At 45.5% G+C, this 18,387-nt stretch overlaps 1 protein-coding gene across 3 annotated transcripts in view; it reads right to left on the reverse strand.

Moving 5' to 3' along the window:
- The window catches only part of LOC309353182 (protein adenylyltransferase SelO-like), a 32,133-nt gene that overhangs the window by 13,547 nt on the left and 199 nt on the right, over positions 1 to 18,387 (reverse strand). For 2 of the 3 annotated variants that reach the window (XR_014161731.1, XM_081882434.1), the window contains exons 2-12: positions 18,216 to 18,351; positions 16,811 to 17,071; positions 15,993 to 16,111; positions 13,428 to 13,556; positions 13,029 to 13,093; positions 12,455 to 12,511; positions 10,273 to 10,371; positions 6,830 to 6,897; positions 4,684 to 4,771; positions 3,088 to 3,157; positions 2,263 to 2,335 (exon numbers count right to left, since the gene is read on the reverse strand). Coding sequence is in view for 2 of the 3 variants with exons in the window: in XM_081882434.1 (XP_081738560.1) it covers positions 2,263 to 2,335; positions 3,088 to 3,157; positions 4,684 to 4,771; positions 6,830 to 6,897; positions 10,273 to 10,371; positions 12,455 to 12,511; positions 13,029 to 13,093; positions 13,428 to 13,556; positions 15,993 to 16,111; positions 16,811 to 17,024 (982 nt within the window). In the remaining variant the exon portion in view is untranslated. Of the gene's footprint in view, positions 1 to 2,262; positions 2,336 to 3,087; positions 3,158 to 4,683; positions 4,772 to 6,829; positions 6,898 to 10,272; positions 10,372 to 12,454; positions 12,512 to 13,028; positions 13,094 to 13,427; positions 13,557 to 15,992; positions 16,112 to 16,810; positions 17,072 to 18,215; positions 18,352 to 18,387 lie in introns of those variants that run through there. The other variant, XM_081882435.1, reaches the window with a different exon arrangement.

An 18,387-nucleotide genomic window follows, 5' to 3' on the forward strand; every position in this document is an offset into this window, starting at 1 on the left:
GGCGGTGTTAGTGGTGGTAGACTTGTTCACCAAGATGGCGCACTTCATCCCTTGTGCCAAGGTGGCGACGGCAGAACAGACCGCAAAGCTCTTCATCGATCACGTCTTCAGAGTGCATGGACTTCCGCAGTCCGTCTTGTCCGACAGGGGGCGCCAGTTTGTTTCCACTTTCTGGCGAAAGCTTCTGGGCATCTTGCACGTCAAAATCAACCTGACATCGGCGAGGCATCCACAAACCAACGGTCAAGCGGAGAGGGTCAACGCGATCATGCAGCAGTACCTGCGGTGCTACGCCAACCAGCGACCTGCGGCGTGGGTGGACTATCTGCCGATGGCTGAATTCGCCTACAACAACACGAAACACGCTTCCACCGGGGTGACGCCTTTCTTCGCGAACAATGGCCGTCATCCCAGAACCTTCCCGAGATTTGCGGCACCAGGAGGGGGGGGGCCTCAAGATGCCGACCAGTTTGCAGCGGAGTTGCAAGAGGTGCACGAGGAGCTGCGGAGACATTTGGAGCTGGCAAAACAGGCGTATAAGGTGCAGGCCGATAAGCACAGGAGGGCGGGAGAGGACATCCAGGTTGGGGACTGGGTGTGGTTAGCAGCCCACGCGATGCCGGCCAGGTCATTGGCCAAGAAGAAGTTAGGACACAGGCAGCTAGGGCCATATCAAGTTGAGGCTAAGATCAATCCGGTGGCTTTTCGTCTAGCCCTTCCGGAAGGTTCCAGGGTGCACCCGGTCTTTCATAGGTCGGTGCTCACTCCCTACAAAACCCCACACAGGTTTCAAGAGTCAGGAGCACCCCCAGAGCCACGTAGGAGGGCGCCTGAGAGGGGGGAATCGCCAAGACCAGGACCTCTTAACGAGGTCACAGAGATACTGGACTCGAGATGGGGGGAGGAGGGAGTTGAATATTTTCTCGCCAGGGAGGGCACACCAGCCGCTGCTAATTGTTGGGTGCCAGGCTACGAGTTAGACGAACCCCTTTTGAAAGAAGAGTTCCATGCACTTTTCCCACATAGACCCATGCCAGCTGAGTACTTTGATGACTGGCTTTTCACACCCACATTGTCAGATAGCACGTTCAGGGGTTTCTCTTCCCCCGAGGAAAGAACACCAGAATCAAGCCCGCCCAGGGGATCGTGCTCGGGGGTGGACACGGAAACCCCTTATTGGTGGGAGGAGCAGCCAGAGGAGGAATGGCGTAAGAGGTGGCTGATAGGTCCTTGGCGGGCAGCACCGGAGGAAGTAGCGATGGAAGCAGAGACTGAGAAGCATTTGGGGGAAGAACCCGACTTCGAATACACTTACACAGAACTGCCAGCAGAGAACATTGACGTAGACGACCTGTATCCTGAGCCTACCCCCGAAGAGCCGCAGTTTCCACAACCGGTCCCCGGCGAGCGGGAGGGGGGAAGGGGGGGCTTCGAGGGGGGGATGGATGTCAGGATTTCTGGGAGAGAGGAGGAGATGACAGAGGAGACGGAGAGCGAGTGGGAGGAGGGGCAGAAGGATGAGGAAGAAGATGACGGAATTCTGAGGGAATCCACGAGTCTGAGCAGCGAGTCAGAGGATTCTCAAAAGGGGGTTACCTTAATCAAGCAAAGGGGAGGAGAAGGGAGAAGCGGAGAGGAGCCCAGTGGAAGACAGAGGAAGCAAGAGACGTCTCAGCCGGAACGGAGTAAAGGGGGTGGAGTCGTCAGCCTCTCGGAGGGAGCAGGATTAGGAGAGAACAGAGAGAGGGGGTTGGAGCAGGGTGTTCAGCCGGAAAGGGTGGAGAGCAGAGCAGGGGGTGGTGTAGCGGTCGAAAGAAAGGTCAGCAGCAACGTACGCGCGCCAAGTTCAAACGTAGAGGCGCGCGGAAGTGGAGAGAGCTCAGGGGAGGAGCCCGGCCCTAAAGCCAGAAAGAGGGGGGAAGAGGCGGCAGAGGATTCAGCCTCAGGCGAGTCACGGAGAGAGGGAACCCAGGGGGGCAGGAAGACCCTGCGGAAAAGAAAGGAGAGGAAGAGGTGGTCTAGAGCCAGGCTATTAAGTTGGTGCGGAAGAGGGGAGGAGTCAGAGGGGACTTCAGCGGTCTAACGTGGCAGACGTACGGCCACAATGCTGAACTGTATGAGAAGCAGAAATCTTCAATAAACTTTTCCTGTAAATAAGCTGCAACGGAGTGAGGTCTCTTGTGAGCTGGGACCAGTCCTGGGTGGCCGTGACAATACCCTTCACTCACAAAGCAACAACACAGTACCAAAAACATATCTCACCATGAGCAAAGCCTACCGACATCCACAAGGCAATCAGACCTGCAGTCTCAGACACTACTCTAGAGAAGAAGGCCTGAAATCAAACACAATTTTTTCCATGAAAGTTGCTTTAAGAAAATTGTGCAGGGCCCAAGATGGGGAAGCGTACAAATATATTTTTCAAGAGTGGTTTAGACACAACGTGGAGCTGTGTTGCCCTTCAGTTCTGCAGTCCCAGGAAAACTAAGAGCAGGGTTTTTGCTGAGACCGGGGGGTCATTTACACTTCCACGTGTCCCATAATTTCTAGGCTCAGGTCCAATAGGTTTTCCTTTTGTCCTGCAGCTTTCCTTGAAAAGACCTGCTGTTTACCACAGAATTGGAACAATTGTCAGCCAGGTTTCCTGTGTCTAGAAATCACAGGACAAATTGGGGTAGGGTAGCGGGAACAGGACAAAGAGAATGTGGATGAACCCTGAGAAAGCAGTGTTCAAAATGAAGTTAAACAATCTCCCCCCCCCCTCCCAGTGCTACTTCCACATTCTTCAAAGGGCTAAATGGGGTTTGTAATAAAAATAAATAAACAAGATGAAACTGATCATGCTTTTCCCACATCATGTCTGGTGTGGCACATAAACTGTAAACCTCCTGGATAGAGATGATGTCACTTTTGCATTCTTTATATGTTATTGCTAAATACATATTAAACAGAGATAATAGACAGCATACACTAAGTTCTAATGGCTTTTTAATTTGAAGGCAAGTTTGGATTTGTCAATAAATCATAGATTATATATTCTTCTTTTGTTGTTGCCGTTGCTGTGTTCACAGAAGCAAAAAGACTTACCAGATATCTGTTTGAATCATTCATGTCTATTGATGGAAAGTGCTCATCTATGATATGGTCTAACAGCATCCTAAATTACAAACGAAACGTTTCTTCCATCAAAGACAATTTCGAAACAACACTGAAGAGATCACTCTGTTTAAGATTATATCTGATACTTGGAAATATTCATTTAGGTGCCTACGCCTACCTACCAAAGTTAAATTGGGTTGTAGGAAATACAGTGGTACCTCAGGTTACATACACTTCAGGTTACAGACTCCGCTAACCCAGAAATATTACCTCGGGTTAAGAACTTTGCTTCAGGATGAGAATAGAAATCGTGCAGCGGGAGGCCCTATTAGCTAAAGTGGTGCTTCAGGTTAAGAACAGTTTCAGGTTCAGGAATTAAGTATTTAACCCGAGGTACCACTGTATACACTCTTTAATAAGAAGCATTTTTTCTATAGCCAGATTGCAAGTCCATACTAAGTTTTTAGCCACATGTGGTTCCCTCAAGTGAGATTTTATATCTTATTGGGATGGAACAGCAGTGTGGTTTTAGAGACTTTTGAGAGTTAACACCCAGGTGCCTGCTAGCACTACATTTTATACTACTGAACTATCAACTAAATGTTTTGCATTTTCCCACTCCTTGTACAAGACTGGCACCTGAAAATCTGATGCTGGCTCTTGGAAATTTTCTAGCCTTCTATGTTTGAATCCATGCAGCAATCCATATACAGTTGAACAAATTGTTTTGGGTCAGGATCCAAGGGCTCAATCTGTTCCACTTGGCTATGGGTGCCCTGGACTTGGATGTTTTTGAACTGCAGCATGACAAAAGACTTTTGAAACTGAGAGGAGCTGTAAAACGCAACTGAAATGGCGCTGAGTTGGAGGAGGGAGGGGGACGCCTGTGCTATTTAAAAAAATAAACCCAGTGGATGAATGCGAGCCCTTTAGTATCTCATTTAAAAAGCCCAATAATATCAGTGACTTCACAGGCCATACAATAATTTGCAGTAGTTGTAAATGCTTATTTCAACACTAACTCATGGAAAACATAGTATCAAGTATATGCAATGGCCTCTATACAGAGGGAAATATTTGCCATACACATTTTTTACAATAACTCTGTATTGTGAAAGGCATTCCACAATTTAAAATGGAATTGCATGTTATCAGTGCCCATAAATCAGTACTTTGGAGGGCTGCAAATCTATCCAACGCCTGCTTGCCTAAAAACAGGATGCAGGTACACGTGTGTGTGTGCCACAGAACTATCTAAAACCCTGAAGTTCTTTTCAACTTTTATATTGGTCAGGATCCAAAGAGGCCTGCGTGTGAGTGCTAAGCATTTCCATGCACTGCCCCATGCAAGTGTGTGTGTATTCTAATATTCCCATATGGTGGCAGTCCCCTGTACATTATAGAATGCCTCTCTACAGAGTCCACTAATCTTCTGGGCCAGATTTTCAGGAGATGCACAAGCCTGTGTTAAGAAGGGGAAGGCTGAAAGGTCCCTGTGCATATGTAGCCTTTTAGAACCCCACTATTTTATTAAATTATCCAGAAGTAAAAACTGATCCAATAAATAAATACTTTAATTCTAACCTTAACAAATCCAGTTCTCCAGAATGAGCTAAAATTTCTAATGATCCTATTCGAAACCATGATTTGGCAACACGCAGAACTATAGCACCTGAAATACAAGTATATGCATGTCAATAAATAAAAATGCACTCTGTTCCAGAGCCCTAGATGTGCTTCCATTTGCGTTCAGAACTTCTGTGCTTGTAGATTTGCCCAGTCACGTCAATGGATGGAGCCAGTACATGCTGTCTTTTTAAACTTTTGATTAATCACAGGTTAGCAATACATCTGAACTCTATACTGTGGTTAATCTTAACTATGGCTTTGCCAAGTGATGACTTTCAAAGCTGACAAATCTAAGAGAACGGTAGCATACAGAAAAGAAGTCAGCAAACAAAACAGTCTAAAACAGACAAGAATATTGGATTATGGCTTGGTCGAGATCTGTTGGAACTGTTTTTAAAAGGATTTATAAGAAACTGGACATAGAAACTGAATGAATACTAATTTGTATTATTAGAAAATTACTGTGAGAGTCCTACTGTGCTGTCTGAGTGGTTAAAATCTTAAGAGCTGGGCTTGGGAGGGAAATCTAGGTAAAGTGCCATCTTGCTGAAGGGGGAAAAAAGACTGGATTTTAAATCCAGCTCTGATTATTCTGGAGTGCATATGTTAAATATTTAGAATAAATGTTTTTATAGATAATTGTTAGGGAGACAGGAGTTCTTTTTTTCTTTTTAGCTTATAACAAGATTCCTTTATTGTGAATTAAGGAGGGTACACACAGAAACAAGACAGTTGGAGGAGGGAAGTATCTGCAAAAAAAGGCATGGTAGGAAGGATCTCTCAGGGTGGGAGACTGGGAGACCCAGGAGAGAGCTGGGGGAATCTGCCTTGCTATGTGTGGATAAATGATATGAACTGTACAACATAAATGTGATAAAGGGTCTTCTTGGTTCTTCTTTCTTCGTTATAATAATAATAATAATAAATTTTATTTATATCCCGCCCTCCCCAGCCGGAGCTGGGCTCAGGGCGGCTAACAATCAAATAATCCGACATTCTAAAAACATTCATTATAAAAATTAAGTAAATCAAATTAAAATCAAATTAATGGCAACCATCAAGCAAATTCTGTGTAGATTGCCGATTGCCAGAGGAGGGGGGTCAGGCTGCGCCCTGACCGAAGGCCTGGTGGAACAGCTCTGTCTTGCAGGCCCTGCGGAAAGATGTCAGGTCCCGCAGGGCCCTAGTCTCTTGTGACAGAGCGTTCCACCAGATTGGAGCCGCGGCCGAGAAGGCCCTGGCTCTGGTTGAGGCCAGCCTAACCTCTCTGTGGCCTGGGATCTTTAGGATGTTTTTATTTGCAGACCGTAAATTTCTCTGTGGGACATACCAGGAGAGGCGGTCCCGTAGGTACGAGGGTCCTAGGCCGTATAGGGCTTTAAAGGTGAGAACCAGCACCTTAAACCTGATCCTGTACTCCACCGGGAGCCAGTGCAGCTGGTATAATACCGGATGGATATGATCTCGCAGCGAAGACCCCGTAAGGAGTCTCGCCGCGGCATTCTGCACCCGCTGGAGTTTCTGGGTCAGTCTCAAGGGCAGCCCCACGTAGAGCGAGTTACAATAATCCAGTCTGGAGGTGACCGTCGCGTGGATCACAGTGGCTAGGTCAGGGCGAGAGAGATAAGGAGCCAACTGCTTAGCTTGGCGGAGATGGAAAAATGCCGCCTTTGTTATAGCTGTAATCTGCGCCTCCATAGAGAGGGAGTTATCGAAGATTACACCCAAACTCTTAACGGACGATGTTGGCACTAATTGCACCCCCGCAAGAGATGGGAGTTGCCCCCTCAGTCCCATATCGCTCCGTCCCAGCCAGAGGACCTCTGTCTTAGAAGGATTTAACTTCAACCGGCTCCCACGTAACCATCCAGCCACAGCTTCCAGACATCTGGTCAGTGTATCTAGGGCCGAGTCAGGATGGCCGTCCATCAACAGATAGAGTTGGGTGTCATCGGCATACTGATGGCAACCCAGCCCAAAACTCCGGACCAGCTGGGTCGTTCTTTTTCTTTTTCCTATATAACCGTGTTTTGTATTTTCTTATAAATGAGTTTGATACAATGACAGTATTCCAAATAGTAATCTGAAATGCAGGAGTTACCTCTTTCTTTCTTAACATTCCCGTTGTAGAACCGATCCCTCCACACGTCATCGTCACTCACAACTAAACTGTGCAAAAAGAGAAAATGAGCCGTTAGTATGAAACACCTTAAAGTTGCTTGACATAAGAAGCAGTTTTAAACTGAGTCAGATCATTGGTCAATCTAGCTAGCATTGCCTACACTGACTGGGAGCAGCTCTTCAGGGTTTCAAACATGGAACATTCCCAGCTCTGCCTGGAGGTGCCAGTGGCTGAATCTGCGACCATCTGCATGCAAGCCAGATGCCCTATCAGTTTTCATTTCTTCATACAAGCCTTCACACAGGAAATGTGGTGGCACAAGGAACCCTGTACTTCTGTGACTATGCAAAAAGCACTTCAACGTTGTTATTTTTTGCTTATCAAGCTGTTATGGATGTCTTCAATCCAGGCCATTCAAATAAAAGTTGTTTGGCAACATATGGCAGAAGGAGAAGGAGCAAACCAAAGGGAGATGGTGCTACCTGCATTTATGATTATTACTGCCTGTAGTGAAGCTAGGAAATTCTAGTAGACAAAACTTTGGTCAAGTTATGGGAAGACCATATTATGGGAAGACCAAAGGCCAAAGGATTTATGGGGAATGCATTCTTGTTGCTTTAAGTGGAGACTTGCTGTCTGTGGGAGTGAGAATCCTTATCATGGGCATCTGCAGGAAGGAACATCTCCAAGTTGATTAGTGGTATTTTAGCACCTGGTACCTATGGGTGTGAATGAGCCATCAACACTAATCACCCCCAGGAATGTGTATCTGCTGAGTCTCTGAGAGATTTAGGAAGGGACTCTTTGATCCAAGGTCCTGAGAACTAACAAGCTCAGCTGTCACAAGCTATGCTATTAGCCAACTACAGTGGTGCCTCGCAAGATGAAATTAATTCGTTCCGCAAGTTTTTTCTTCTTGCGAGTTTTTCGTCTTGCGAAGCACGGTTTCCCATAGGAATGCATTGAAAATCAATTAATGCGTTCCTATGGAGACTGCTTGCCAGGCTGGCGGTGCAGAGAAGGGCTTTTCTCCCCACCGCAAGCCTTCAGGACAGGTACGGGAACAGAGGGGAAGGCGCGCAGCGCTTCTCCTCTGTTCCCGGAGCTTGCGGGGCTTGCGGTGAGGAGAAGGGCTTTCCTCCCCACCGCCAACATTCAGAACAGCATTCTGAATGTTGGCGGTGGGAAGGAAAACCCTCCTCCCACCGCAAGTCTTCAGGACAGCCATCCGAAGCCTGGCGGGGGGAGAAGGTCTCTCCGCCCCACCGCCAGCCTTCGGAGGAGCCTTCCGAAGCCTGGCGGGGGGAGAAGGGCTCTCCGCCCCACCGCCAGCCTTCGGAGGAGGTCCGAGGACAGTGGGGAAGACGCGCTGCGCTTCCCCGCTGTCCCGGAGATTTCCCTATGGGCTTTCGTCTTGCGAAGAAAGCCCATAGGGAAATTCGTTTTGCGAAGCGCCTCCAAAACGGAAAACCCTTTCGTCTAGAGGGTTTTCTGTCTTGCGAGGCGTTCGTCTTGCGGGGCACCACTGTAGCTGATTAGCCAACAACTGATTGGTTCAAAATTGGGAAAGGAGTACGCAAGGCTGTATATTGTCTCCCTGCTTATTTAACTTACCGTATTTTTCGTTCTATAGGATGCACTTTTCCCCCTCCAAAAATTAAGGGGAAATGTGTGTGCATCCTATGGAGCGAATGCAGGCTCCTTGGCTTCAGGGATAGCCGCCTGAAGCCTTTGGAGTGCAGCGCGAGTTCCCGCTGCGTTCCGGAGGCTTCAGGTTCCTTTCCCTGAAGCCAGGAGAGTCTGGTCTTTGAGGCTGGCGGTGGGGGAAAGCAGTGCTTCCCCCCACCGCCAGCCCCACAAGCTTGGGGGGCAGCGGGAAGGCGATGCACAGCCTTTGCGCTGCTTCCTGACCTGGTTTTGCAGTTTGCTTGCCTAAGGCCTCCAAGTGAAGCTATAAGGAAGATGGGACTTCAAGTTCTGGAGTTTTCAAAACCAGTTCTCTGGCCGTAGAAGCACACTGGTAGATGCACCAGTTCATACGTCTCATAAGAACAGGTGCAGATAGAGGCAGATGTCATCACAGATGCCTAAAAACAAATGCTAAAGTTTTGGGGAAAACATCTTCCTTGCTCCCAGCTCCCGACATCTGCAGTGCTTAAGCATGCTATGATCGGTCTGGAGTACACCATGAATATTCATCACCCAACACCATGTGTACTGCTTCACTCCACTGACTTCCTGTACTCTGTTCCAAAAAACCCAATCTTCAAAGCATGAAGGTTCCGCATAAGAATGTTTTCCCTTCTAGCATCACTCTGTGAATGGAGCTTCCTGTTGGCAACACAGGAACACAGAGCTAATAGAGCGGGCCCATCTCCAGGGTGCTCTTGGATAAATTACATGCTCTTTCCCACACTTCTGCCAAGACTCAGCAAGAACGTTGTCAATTAACCGTAAGAGCTGAGATACGACGGCTTCCTATTGCCAGCAATCTAGTGATCAGCTGGGGTTATTTGAGTTAAATATTTATGAAAAGAAGTCTGGAAAGCTTTCTGGAGTACTGCCCTCCTCCCCCACACGGCCATACCAGGACACCGAGAGTTTCAAAAACAGCAGCAGGCTAAGCACGAAGGCCAAGCAATCTCCTGAACTCAGCGAACTTGGTACACCAAGTTCACGCTGGCTATTGTCTTTGAAACAGCCTGTCACAGCATCTTCCAACAAGGGTTGTAACACTGCTACAAGCTTTCATGCTCATCCAGGCAGCCTCATGGGTTTTGCATCAGTCACTGAGTTTGCAAGACCTTCTGCCGAAGCAATTAAGCAGGTTTTCCAATAGGTCATTTGTAAAGGGTCTCTTCTACAAGCAAAAAGTTGTTTCCTGATTGATGCTGGAGAGAGAGTTCTGCATGTTCTCAGCAAGCCAAAAACCTGCACAGGCAATCAGAAAGGGCCTTCATAACCACACACTGAATGCCCCCCACCCCGAATGCCAGCAATATCACATACTTAACAAATCGGCAACAATAGCAAGGCATCTCACATGGTGTAAGTGCAATATTAGATGGAGTTGCAGTGAAGTAGCGTGGAGCTGCTGTTTGCGAACTCTTCTTAACTTTGTGAAAAGTGTAAAAGCTAAACAAAACGATGGTCACAAAATGGCAGTAAATGAATACATTGCGCCCCATCGGAAATTACATCACACACTGTACCTGGCAGGTGAGCACAACACTCATACAAACAAAATCTACTTCATATTTACAAAGATTGAGCAGAAGGCAGATTGGATTTCTCGGGCGCAAGCCAAAAAGCCCGCAAGGCACTTACTGTAAAACGTACATGAGTGGTCTCTTCCTGATGTAAGTGGAATCAAGTAAGCATCAGATCAGATTCTAAAGAAAGTACAAACATGGATACAGTACCTAGCTGCTCTGCTTGTAGGAATTCCAAGATAATGCATAGCTTCACTTCCTAAGAATTCTCGAACAGAAGAGTGGAGCACAGCTCTGCCGTCCCCATTCCTATGGAGAGGATAACTAGGAATATAAACAATACCCTTTCCTTTTGAATTAGGAAAAGAAAAAAAAGAAAATGCTTGAGTGGGCAAGGAATTCTGATATAGGGATGGTTGAGGAAATTTATCTTGGCAACTTCCTGTAGGAAGTGATATGATCAACATCTCTCGGATTAATGCGTGGATCAGCTATCCACAGACTTCACATTTCTCCAAATGCTGCAATGCATTTCGTGAAAATTTAAACACATCGAAACACATATTTAAAAATAATATTTATTTATTAGATTTATAACCCGTCCTTCACTGCAAGGTCCCAGGGTGGATCACAACAAGAAAAGTGTATTAAGAAAACAAAAGCACATGCTATTCAACAGTTTAAAACAAGGTTGTGGGTGCGAGTCCTGTGTTGGGCAGGAGATTCCTGCATTTCAGGGGGTTGGACTAGATGTCCCTCGTGGTTCCTTCCTACTCCATGATTCCATGTAATTCTATACAGAAAGCCAGTTAAAAACTGGGCTAAAGATCTCCTTTTAAGTAGGAAAAATAGGAAATACATGTTTATAAATGGATTTTGAGAGAACCTTTTTTAAAAAGTTTGTAGATTAATGTGAAATTCCAGAAAAGAGAAAACTTGCGAAGATGGCATCAATTTACCTATCCTTAGTTACATGTAATGTTTGGCACCGTAGGCCCTGAGCGAATCTGAGCGATGCTCAGGAAATGCAGGCCGGTAAAATCAAACAGCTGAAAGTCCAATTCACCCCCAAATTACCCTGCTTTGCACAATTTAGAAGACAGCATGTGGTACAAAACAGAACAGGGAGCTTGCAGAGAAGGAAGCGTGGTAGTTATTTTTATAAGCTAGGTTTCATAAGCTAACGTGAGAAGAGGAAAGAATCACAGGACAATCGCTTTGGGATTAAATAGGCCACAACTTTATTGATTACTGATGTAAGTAGGTCTTGGCATAGGCATTGGGTGTGTAGCTGAAATCAGCGAATGCTTTGGCACCACTGTGGCCCACGCTGGGCTGCAACCGCCACTTACTGCTAAGCGGTCTTTATCATTTGAACTATCTTCCAGCTCCTGATGTTTTAATTTTGCCATGCTAGGCTAAACTTGTTTCAGCAAAAAACATTTGGAAACCTCTTCCCAGGCATAGGCATCATATAAAGCAGGAATTTAAAAGTGGCATGTGAATCCTTATTTCTACCAGAGAATAGCAGTTTCAGCTCTTAAAAAAATAGCAAGTGCGCAACTAACATCACCCTAAGAAGCATGTTCAAATGAAATCAGGTGTTACATTACACCCTACCCTGGCCCTACCCCACTTACATATCTAGATCATAAAGATAGCCTTCTAGCTATCACGGTTAATGGTATGCCCCACAGAGAAACCTACGGTCTGCAAATAATAACACCCTCAAGGTCCCAGGCCTCAGAGAGGTTAGGCTGGCCTCAACTAGAGCCAGGGCCTTCTCGGCTGTGGCTCCAATCTGGTGGAACGCTCTGTCACAAGAGACTAGGGCCCTGCGGGACCTGACATCTTTCCGCAGGGCTTGCAAGACAGAGTTGTTCCACCAGGCCTTTGGTCAGGGCACAGCCTGACTCCCTCCTCTGGCAACCTGCACAGAATCTTGCTTAATCAGTTGCCATTAATTTGATTTCAATTGATTTTTAGAATGAAATATTTTTAGAATGTGCAATTATCTGATTGTTTGATTGTTGTTAGCCGCCCTGAGCCCGGCTTCGGCTGGGGAGGGCGGGATACAAATAAAATTTATTATTTATTATTATTATTATAATGCTGACTAACTGACCTAGGCCCCATTAATTTATCTGGTCCTTCTTAAATAAATAAACAGGTTATGCCCGTGATCGTCAAAACATAAGACAAAATTCTTTTGCTCCTGATGACTTGAACAAAGGGGTGCTACGTGCTACAATTTCACGCAGACAGATAATCTTGTGCTTTGAGGTTGGGATGGTTTTTTAAGGTGGCCATTGAAATGAAAGGTTTCAAACAGAAACAAGACCAAGAGCTATCAGGGGTGAATACAGAATAATACACAAAACACATGACAAACCTAGAGTATGGAGTCCTTCCTGAACCTTTCAGCTGCAGTTCCCAGCTGTCACCAAACCTGCAAAAAACCATTGGCATTAGTAATATTGAGAACTGATACAGTGCAGTAGGAAAGGATGTGAGCCTGGAAGTCCCAGGTTTAAATCTTCCCTTAGCCATGAACACTATAAATCAGGGGCTGGGTAGGGCTGCCATACACCCTGATTTTCCAGGACATGTCTTGGAATTCGCCTCAACAAAGCTCAACGAATTTGGTTACCCTAAAAAAAAAAAATCACCTACCAATCACTTGGATGGATGGTGATGTCAGCTGATGAGGGTGGGTGTAAAGTGCGTGTCTGTGAGAAACCAGCACCTAATTCATTTGGAGCCAGGGATTTGACAGCCACAAAACCTGATCCTTAGCTTTAAATCAGAACAAACAGCAAATCACAGCATTTGTGTTTGGTCAGTAAGTTATTCCAGCCCAAGTATTTTAATTATCAGCAGTAATATTTCTTAATGTACTTTCTGAAAGATCAGTGCCAGCCATATATCATTTAGAGACCAACTATTCAAAAAGAAGAATGCAGTACCTGTTTGTATAAACACCAATCAAATGGGCTCTTCCGTCACCCAGCTGACCTGCCCAGCTACCAAACTAACAAGGAAAGAAGAAATTTAAAAATCCCAGTCACTATTCGGTATTGTTTACAGCAGATTTATAACTGGAAAATCATTCCTAAATCTTCTGGTGATGGTGAGATTCAACATGTTAGAAAAACAAGTCCTGCAAATTTCCTACAAGCATGCTTCAGAGACATAGCAACAGATTGGAGCGGTGTTAGCCAAATTATATTTTGTTCTGTTCTATCATGACAGAGAAGTATGGCAATAATAGGAATCAGAGATGGAATTCCTGAAATATTTGCAGACTGTAAGTCAAGGCAGAGGAGCTAAAGCTCAGGTAAGATAGAGCAAGTTTTTTTAATGACCTGATGGCCACCATATCTGTGGGCCAGAGGCAGAGATCCCAAGGCAATTTTTGCACCAGTGACAAGCTGTATAAAGTCCTCTGAGTCTGAGATGGATATATCCAGGTCCAAAATATCTTCCAAGACTTCCTGGATGGAGAATGACAACACAGAAATCACTTAGAATACAAAAGACATTCCTTATAGCTGGAAATGCCACTTAATTAGTGATTTTTTTATATCTATATCTATCTCCCCAGCTGCTACTCCTCCCTCCTCTCATAACACACATACTATTTATCAAGAACACAGTGAGCTGAATCCATCTATTATTTAGGGCAAGGCTAGCAACAGTTGGGCACTGTATTTAGTCACTGCAATAGGTTTGCAATTATGTGAGAAACTGGAGCACCTCCAGTGCTAAAGTTCAGTGTCCTCAGCTTCACTCATAGGATTACTGTGTGGGCTTAATGGGATGAGAATTGTAAAACACGGCGTTTCCGTGCGCTGCTCTGGTTCGCCAGAAGCAGCTTAGTCATGCTGGCCACTTGACCTATACGCCGGCTCCCTCGGCCAATAAAGCAAGATGAGCGCTGCAACCCCAGAGTCGGCCACGACTGGACCTAATGCTCAGGGGTCCCTTTACCTTATAATACACAAAAAGTGATGCACCCAGACTCAAATGGAAATTCATGTCACATTTTCAGCACAACAGTTGCCAAAGAGCCTTGTGGCATCTCCTCTCTGTACTCCACCAGCAGTGTAGTCTTTTTCTTTTCCTCTTAGTCGTAATTATAGTAAAAAAAGAATAGCATCCTTTCTGTCAACAGCTTGTGGAATATGTAAATCAGGCCCCATAAAAATTAAGGAGATTGGGAGCGCACTCACTGGGCTCACACACCCCTCTTCCCCTCTAATACAGACCTTTCCCCCTTCCCTTTTATTTTGGAAACAATGCTGATTAGCATCACACCTTTTCAAAAAGCCTTTTTTCACCTGTGGTTGCAAACTGGTTTGGTGCTAACTGTGGTGAAAACGCCAATGCAGGTGTAGTGCTAAACTGCAAGGAAGAGAGGTGCAGTGCTTGTATGACAAGCATGTCCAACAGGTTGACTGCAATCTACCAGTCAAAAAAGAAAGAAAATAGAAATACATAAAAATAATTTTTCCTCTCTCAAAAAAAGAATCCGGGGATGCTTTTTTTTAAAAAAAAGAGGAAAAAGTTATTTTTAAAAAATTATGTAAAAATATATTAAGAAGTAATATCTTCTCTTCTGTGGTCTCTTCTGCCGCGTGGCCTTCCTCTGGGCCCCAGCCTGCTCTCTTGGAGCACTAGTCGCCGTGGAGTAGGCTCAGTCGGACCTGGGCTCGGCCATGTGTCCTTGTCCTCCCGGTGCTCTCCTACCTCTCTTCCTCAGTGAAGAGGCAGCGGCAGCAGCAAGGTCGGGGCCCCCCTCTTTTTTCTCCTTCCTCTTTTTCTCTCTTCCTTCTCCTCTCCTCTCCTCCTCCTCCCTGTGTCAGCTCCAGGGTTTTCCTGGCCCCAGAATGCCACTGGGCAGGTGGCCGGGCGCTCTCACTCCCAGCTCGTTTTGGGTCACGGGGGTGGGGTGGTTAGCGGTTCCCCCAGTTGACGCACCAGGTGTCCCCAGTTCCCCCTTGGCAATGGCGGTCTCAGCAGCCCAGAGCCAGCCGGGTGGCACAGCTGGCTCTGGCTGGTTTCAGGAGCTACTCACTGCTGTGGCACCTGCCATTTTGCCTCACCAGAAGTCCCCATATGATGTGTCTTGTGCCGTTGAACCAATCACGCAACATTCATTCCCTACTAATAAATCTACAACACTTAAAATATAAATCCGGGGACATTAAATGAAATCAGGGGACATTCCAGGGACAGATTTTGTCCAGGGACTGATTTGTAAATCCGGGGACTGTCCCTGGAAAACGGGGACATCTGGTAGCCATAACTTTGGGTCTTCCTCCCCCCAAAAAGCTCAACAACTTTGGTCAATCCAATGGGTAGATCACTGCCAGGTTTTTTATAGTGGGAGTAGATTGCAGTCTCTTAGGAGTTGGACATGCCTGGGAAGGAGGCAGGAATAACACATGAACCCCGGAGGTGTTTCTGAGCTGGAATACATGCAGTACAAATATTTCGTGTGTCCTTGGAGCTTTGGACTTGAGTAAACTCAATAAATTACTCAGTTTGAAGCCTTGGGGCATTGATCTGAAGTGAAAAGGGAGGTGAGAAAGAACAAAAAAGGGTGGTGTTTGATCTCTTCTGTAAGATAAAGAATAATTACTTTCACACCTACGTCCTATGCACTGAGTTCCACCAGCGCAGAGGTGGGGAAATTTTAAGGGATCTTCGCAAATGTTCTAGAAAGTTTTCTGGCAAGGAGCTGAATGATGAATGTAGAAGTTCAATACGCCCAATGCAAACTGGGCCGCAATATAATTCTATTCAATATGCTATGCAGGTTAAATTTTGTGTACTCAACAGATTCCTAATATTTTCTAAAAGTTGCAAATCAGCAACCTTGCATCACACAGTTAGAGGAATTCCAAATAAATAAAATGAAGCCTAACCTTTGAGACAGCTACAAGCAGAACTCTGGACTGAAATGGTGTAGGGTAGACAAATGAAAAAATGACGTCTCGCACTTCACGAATATAATTCTCTTGAATATGATCAATGGGAAGTGTGGCTAAAAGGAGCAAGCAAAATATTTTCACATACCATTCCTGAGGACTAGCTGTATTAGTCATTTGACTAAAAACAACAGATTCCTGGTTGTGAACTGCATCTAATGATGTGGAGTTTTTGACAATGAAAACCAACAGAGTTTTAGCTACTGAATTACTGCTACTTGAAATATATATTAAAAAGTAGCGCTGTTGATTCCAACCCAGGGAAAGTGACTCACACTTAAATGCAGCAGTGGCTGCAAACTCATTTGCCACTAACAAGTGTCCCAGTCATCTGCTAAGTAGAATACCTGGCAGCACCCTTCCCCAAAGCTTGCATTTTCCAGCTGTTTGGAAAAAGAAAAGAAAGTGTTTCTTATCTCCTCTGTACCCAGCAAATTAAAGAAGATCCTCTCTCCAGTTGCTGGAAGATTCGGGAGGTTGGCTGAGACCACAATAAATGACAGACTATGCCCATCTGAGTTTTTGGGACCCATATATAAATCACATTTAAATCAATTGGTCCCGAAAATAATTTTTTCTGGTTCCGGTGAAACTTAAGCACAGCTAATTCTCTCTGGTGTTCAGCAATTATGTAATCAAGCAAAATGTTCATCCAGATAAGGTGACATTTACAAGTAATTCTGCCCAGTTTTTCTTTTTAATATGCTGTATGCATATTAAAATATTATATTAGTATACCACTAGTTGAAAAGTACCTGTGAATTTTTCTGTGGAAAGTCTCCAGCCACCAAAATGAGATACTTTTCTTTTTCTTTCACAATAGTCTTGATCCCAGCTTGATTTGTTGATGTAATCATGCACATGGCTAAAACCACTTGCAGCGGTTATAGAGTCCACGAGGCAGCATCCAGACTGACACACCAGCATTAACCAAATGGGAAATGCCAGAGCGACACCATACCTTGACATACTGAGTCCTAGAACTTTTCTTAATGAGGTGTCAACTTTCTACAGAACTAAAAAAAGAGAGAAATACAATTACAGTGAAGCCACGGTTCTAGCACAAAACCTTTCACATTTAGGAAAATAGCCCTTCAATGCTTCCCTTTATATATATATTTAAAAAGCCATTGAAAATTATTTTACATTATTCGGCAAAGGATGATCCTGGGAATTTTATTTTTTAAAGTCTTTCTTTGTTCTCAAGATCATATCCACCAGCAACTTTTGCTGGACTTGGGAGTGGGAAGGCCCGAGTTCAAATCCCCATTCCTCCATGAAGCTTCACTGGGTGACCTTGAGGTAATCCATTTTCTCTCAGCCTAACTCAACTCACAAGAGTCATTGTGAGAACAAAATGAAGTAGGAAGAGAGCCGTATATGCATGCTGCCTTTGGAGGAAAGGCAGAACGTCAAAGGAGGAAATAAATATGGAATAAAAGTCCAACTTGTCCTCAAATATAAGAACAAGACAATGGGCCACAAAGAAAGAACCTTTAAAGTAAGGATGCCTGTAACCCTCCTCAATTCAAAATACAATTCAAAGTGCTGATGCTGACCTTTAAAGCCCTAAACAGCCCCGGCCCGGTATACCTGAAGGAGCATCTCCACCCCCATCATTCAGCTGAGGTCCAGCTCTGAGGGCCTTCTGGCGGTTCCCTCACTGTGAGAAGTGAGGTTACAGGGTACCAGGCAGAAGGCCTTCTCGGTGGTGGCGCCCGCCCTGTGGAACGCCCTCCCACCAGATGTCAAGGAAATAAACAACTATCTGACTTTTAGAAGACGGGCAGCCCTGTTTAGGGAAGTTTTCAATGTTTAATTTTTTTTTTGGTTTTAATATCCTGTTGGAAGCTGCCCAGAGTGACTGGGGAAACCCAGCCATATGGGTCAGGTAAAGGTAAAGGGACCCCTGACCATTAGGTCCAGTTGCGGCCGACTCTGGGGTTGCGGCACTCATCTCACTTTACTGGCCAAGGGAGCCGGCAGACAGCTTCCGGGTCATGTGTGCAGCATGACTAAGCCGCTTCTGGCGAACCAGAGCAGCGCATGGAAACGCCGTATACCTTCCCGCCGTAGTGGTACCTATTTATCTACTTGCACTTTGATGTGCTTTCAAACTGCTAGGTTGGCAGGAGCAGGGACCGAGCAACGGGAGCTCACCCTGCCGCGGGGATTCGAACTACGACCTTCTGATCCTAGGCTCTGTGATGCTCTTTGCACAACAAGGCAGGGGAAACTCAGTGAGCGAATCAGCACCTCCTGCCACCAAAGCACTGGAGCCAGAGGACCACTTCACCTGTGGGAAATAAATATGGAATAAGTCCCTATAAAG

The sequence above is a fragment of the Podarcis melisellensis genome (genome assembly GCF_964234715.1).
Source record: "Podarcis melisellensis genome assembly, chromosome: 12".
Taxonomy (NCBI): domain Eukaryota; kingdom Metazoa; phylum Chordata; class Lepidosauria; order Squamata; family Lacertidae; genus Podarcis; species Podarcis melisellensis.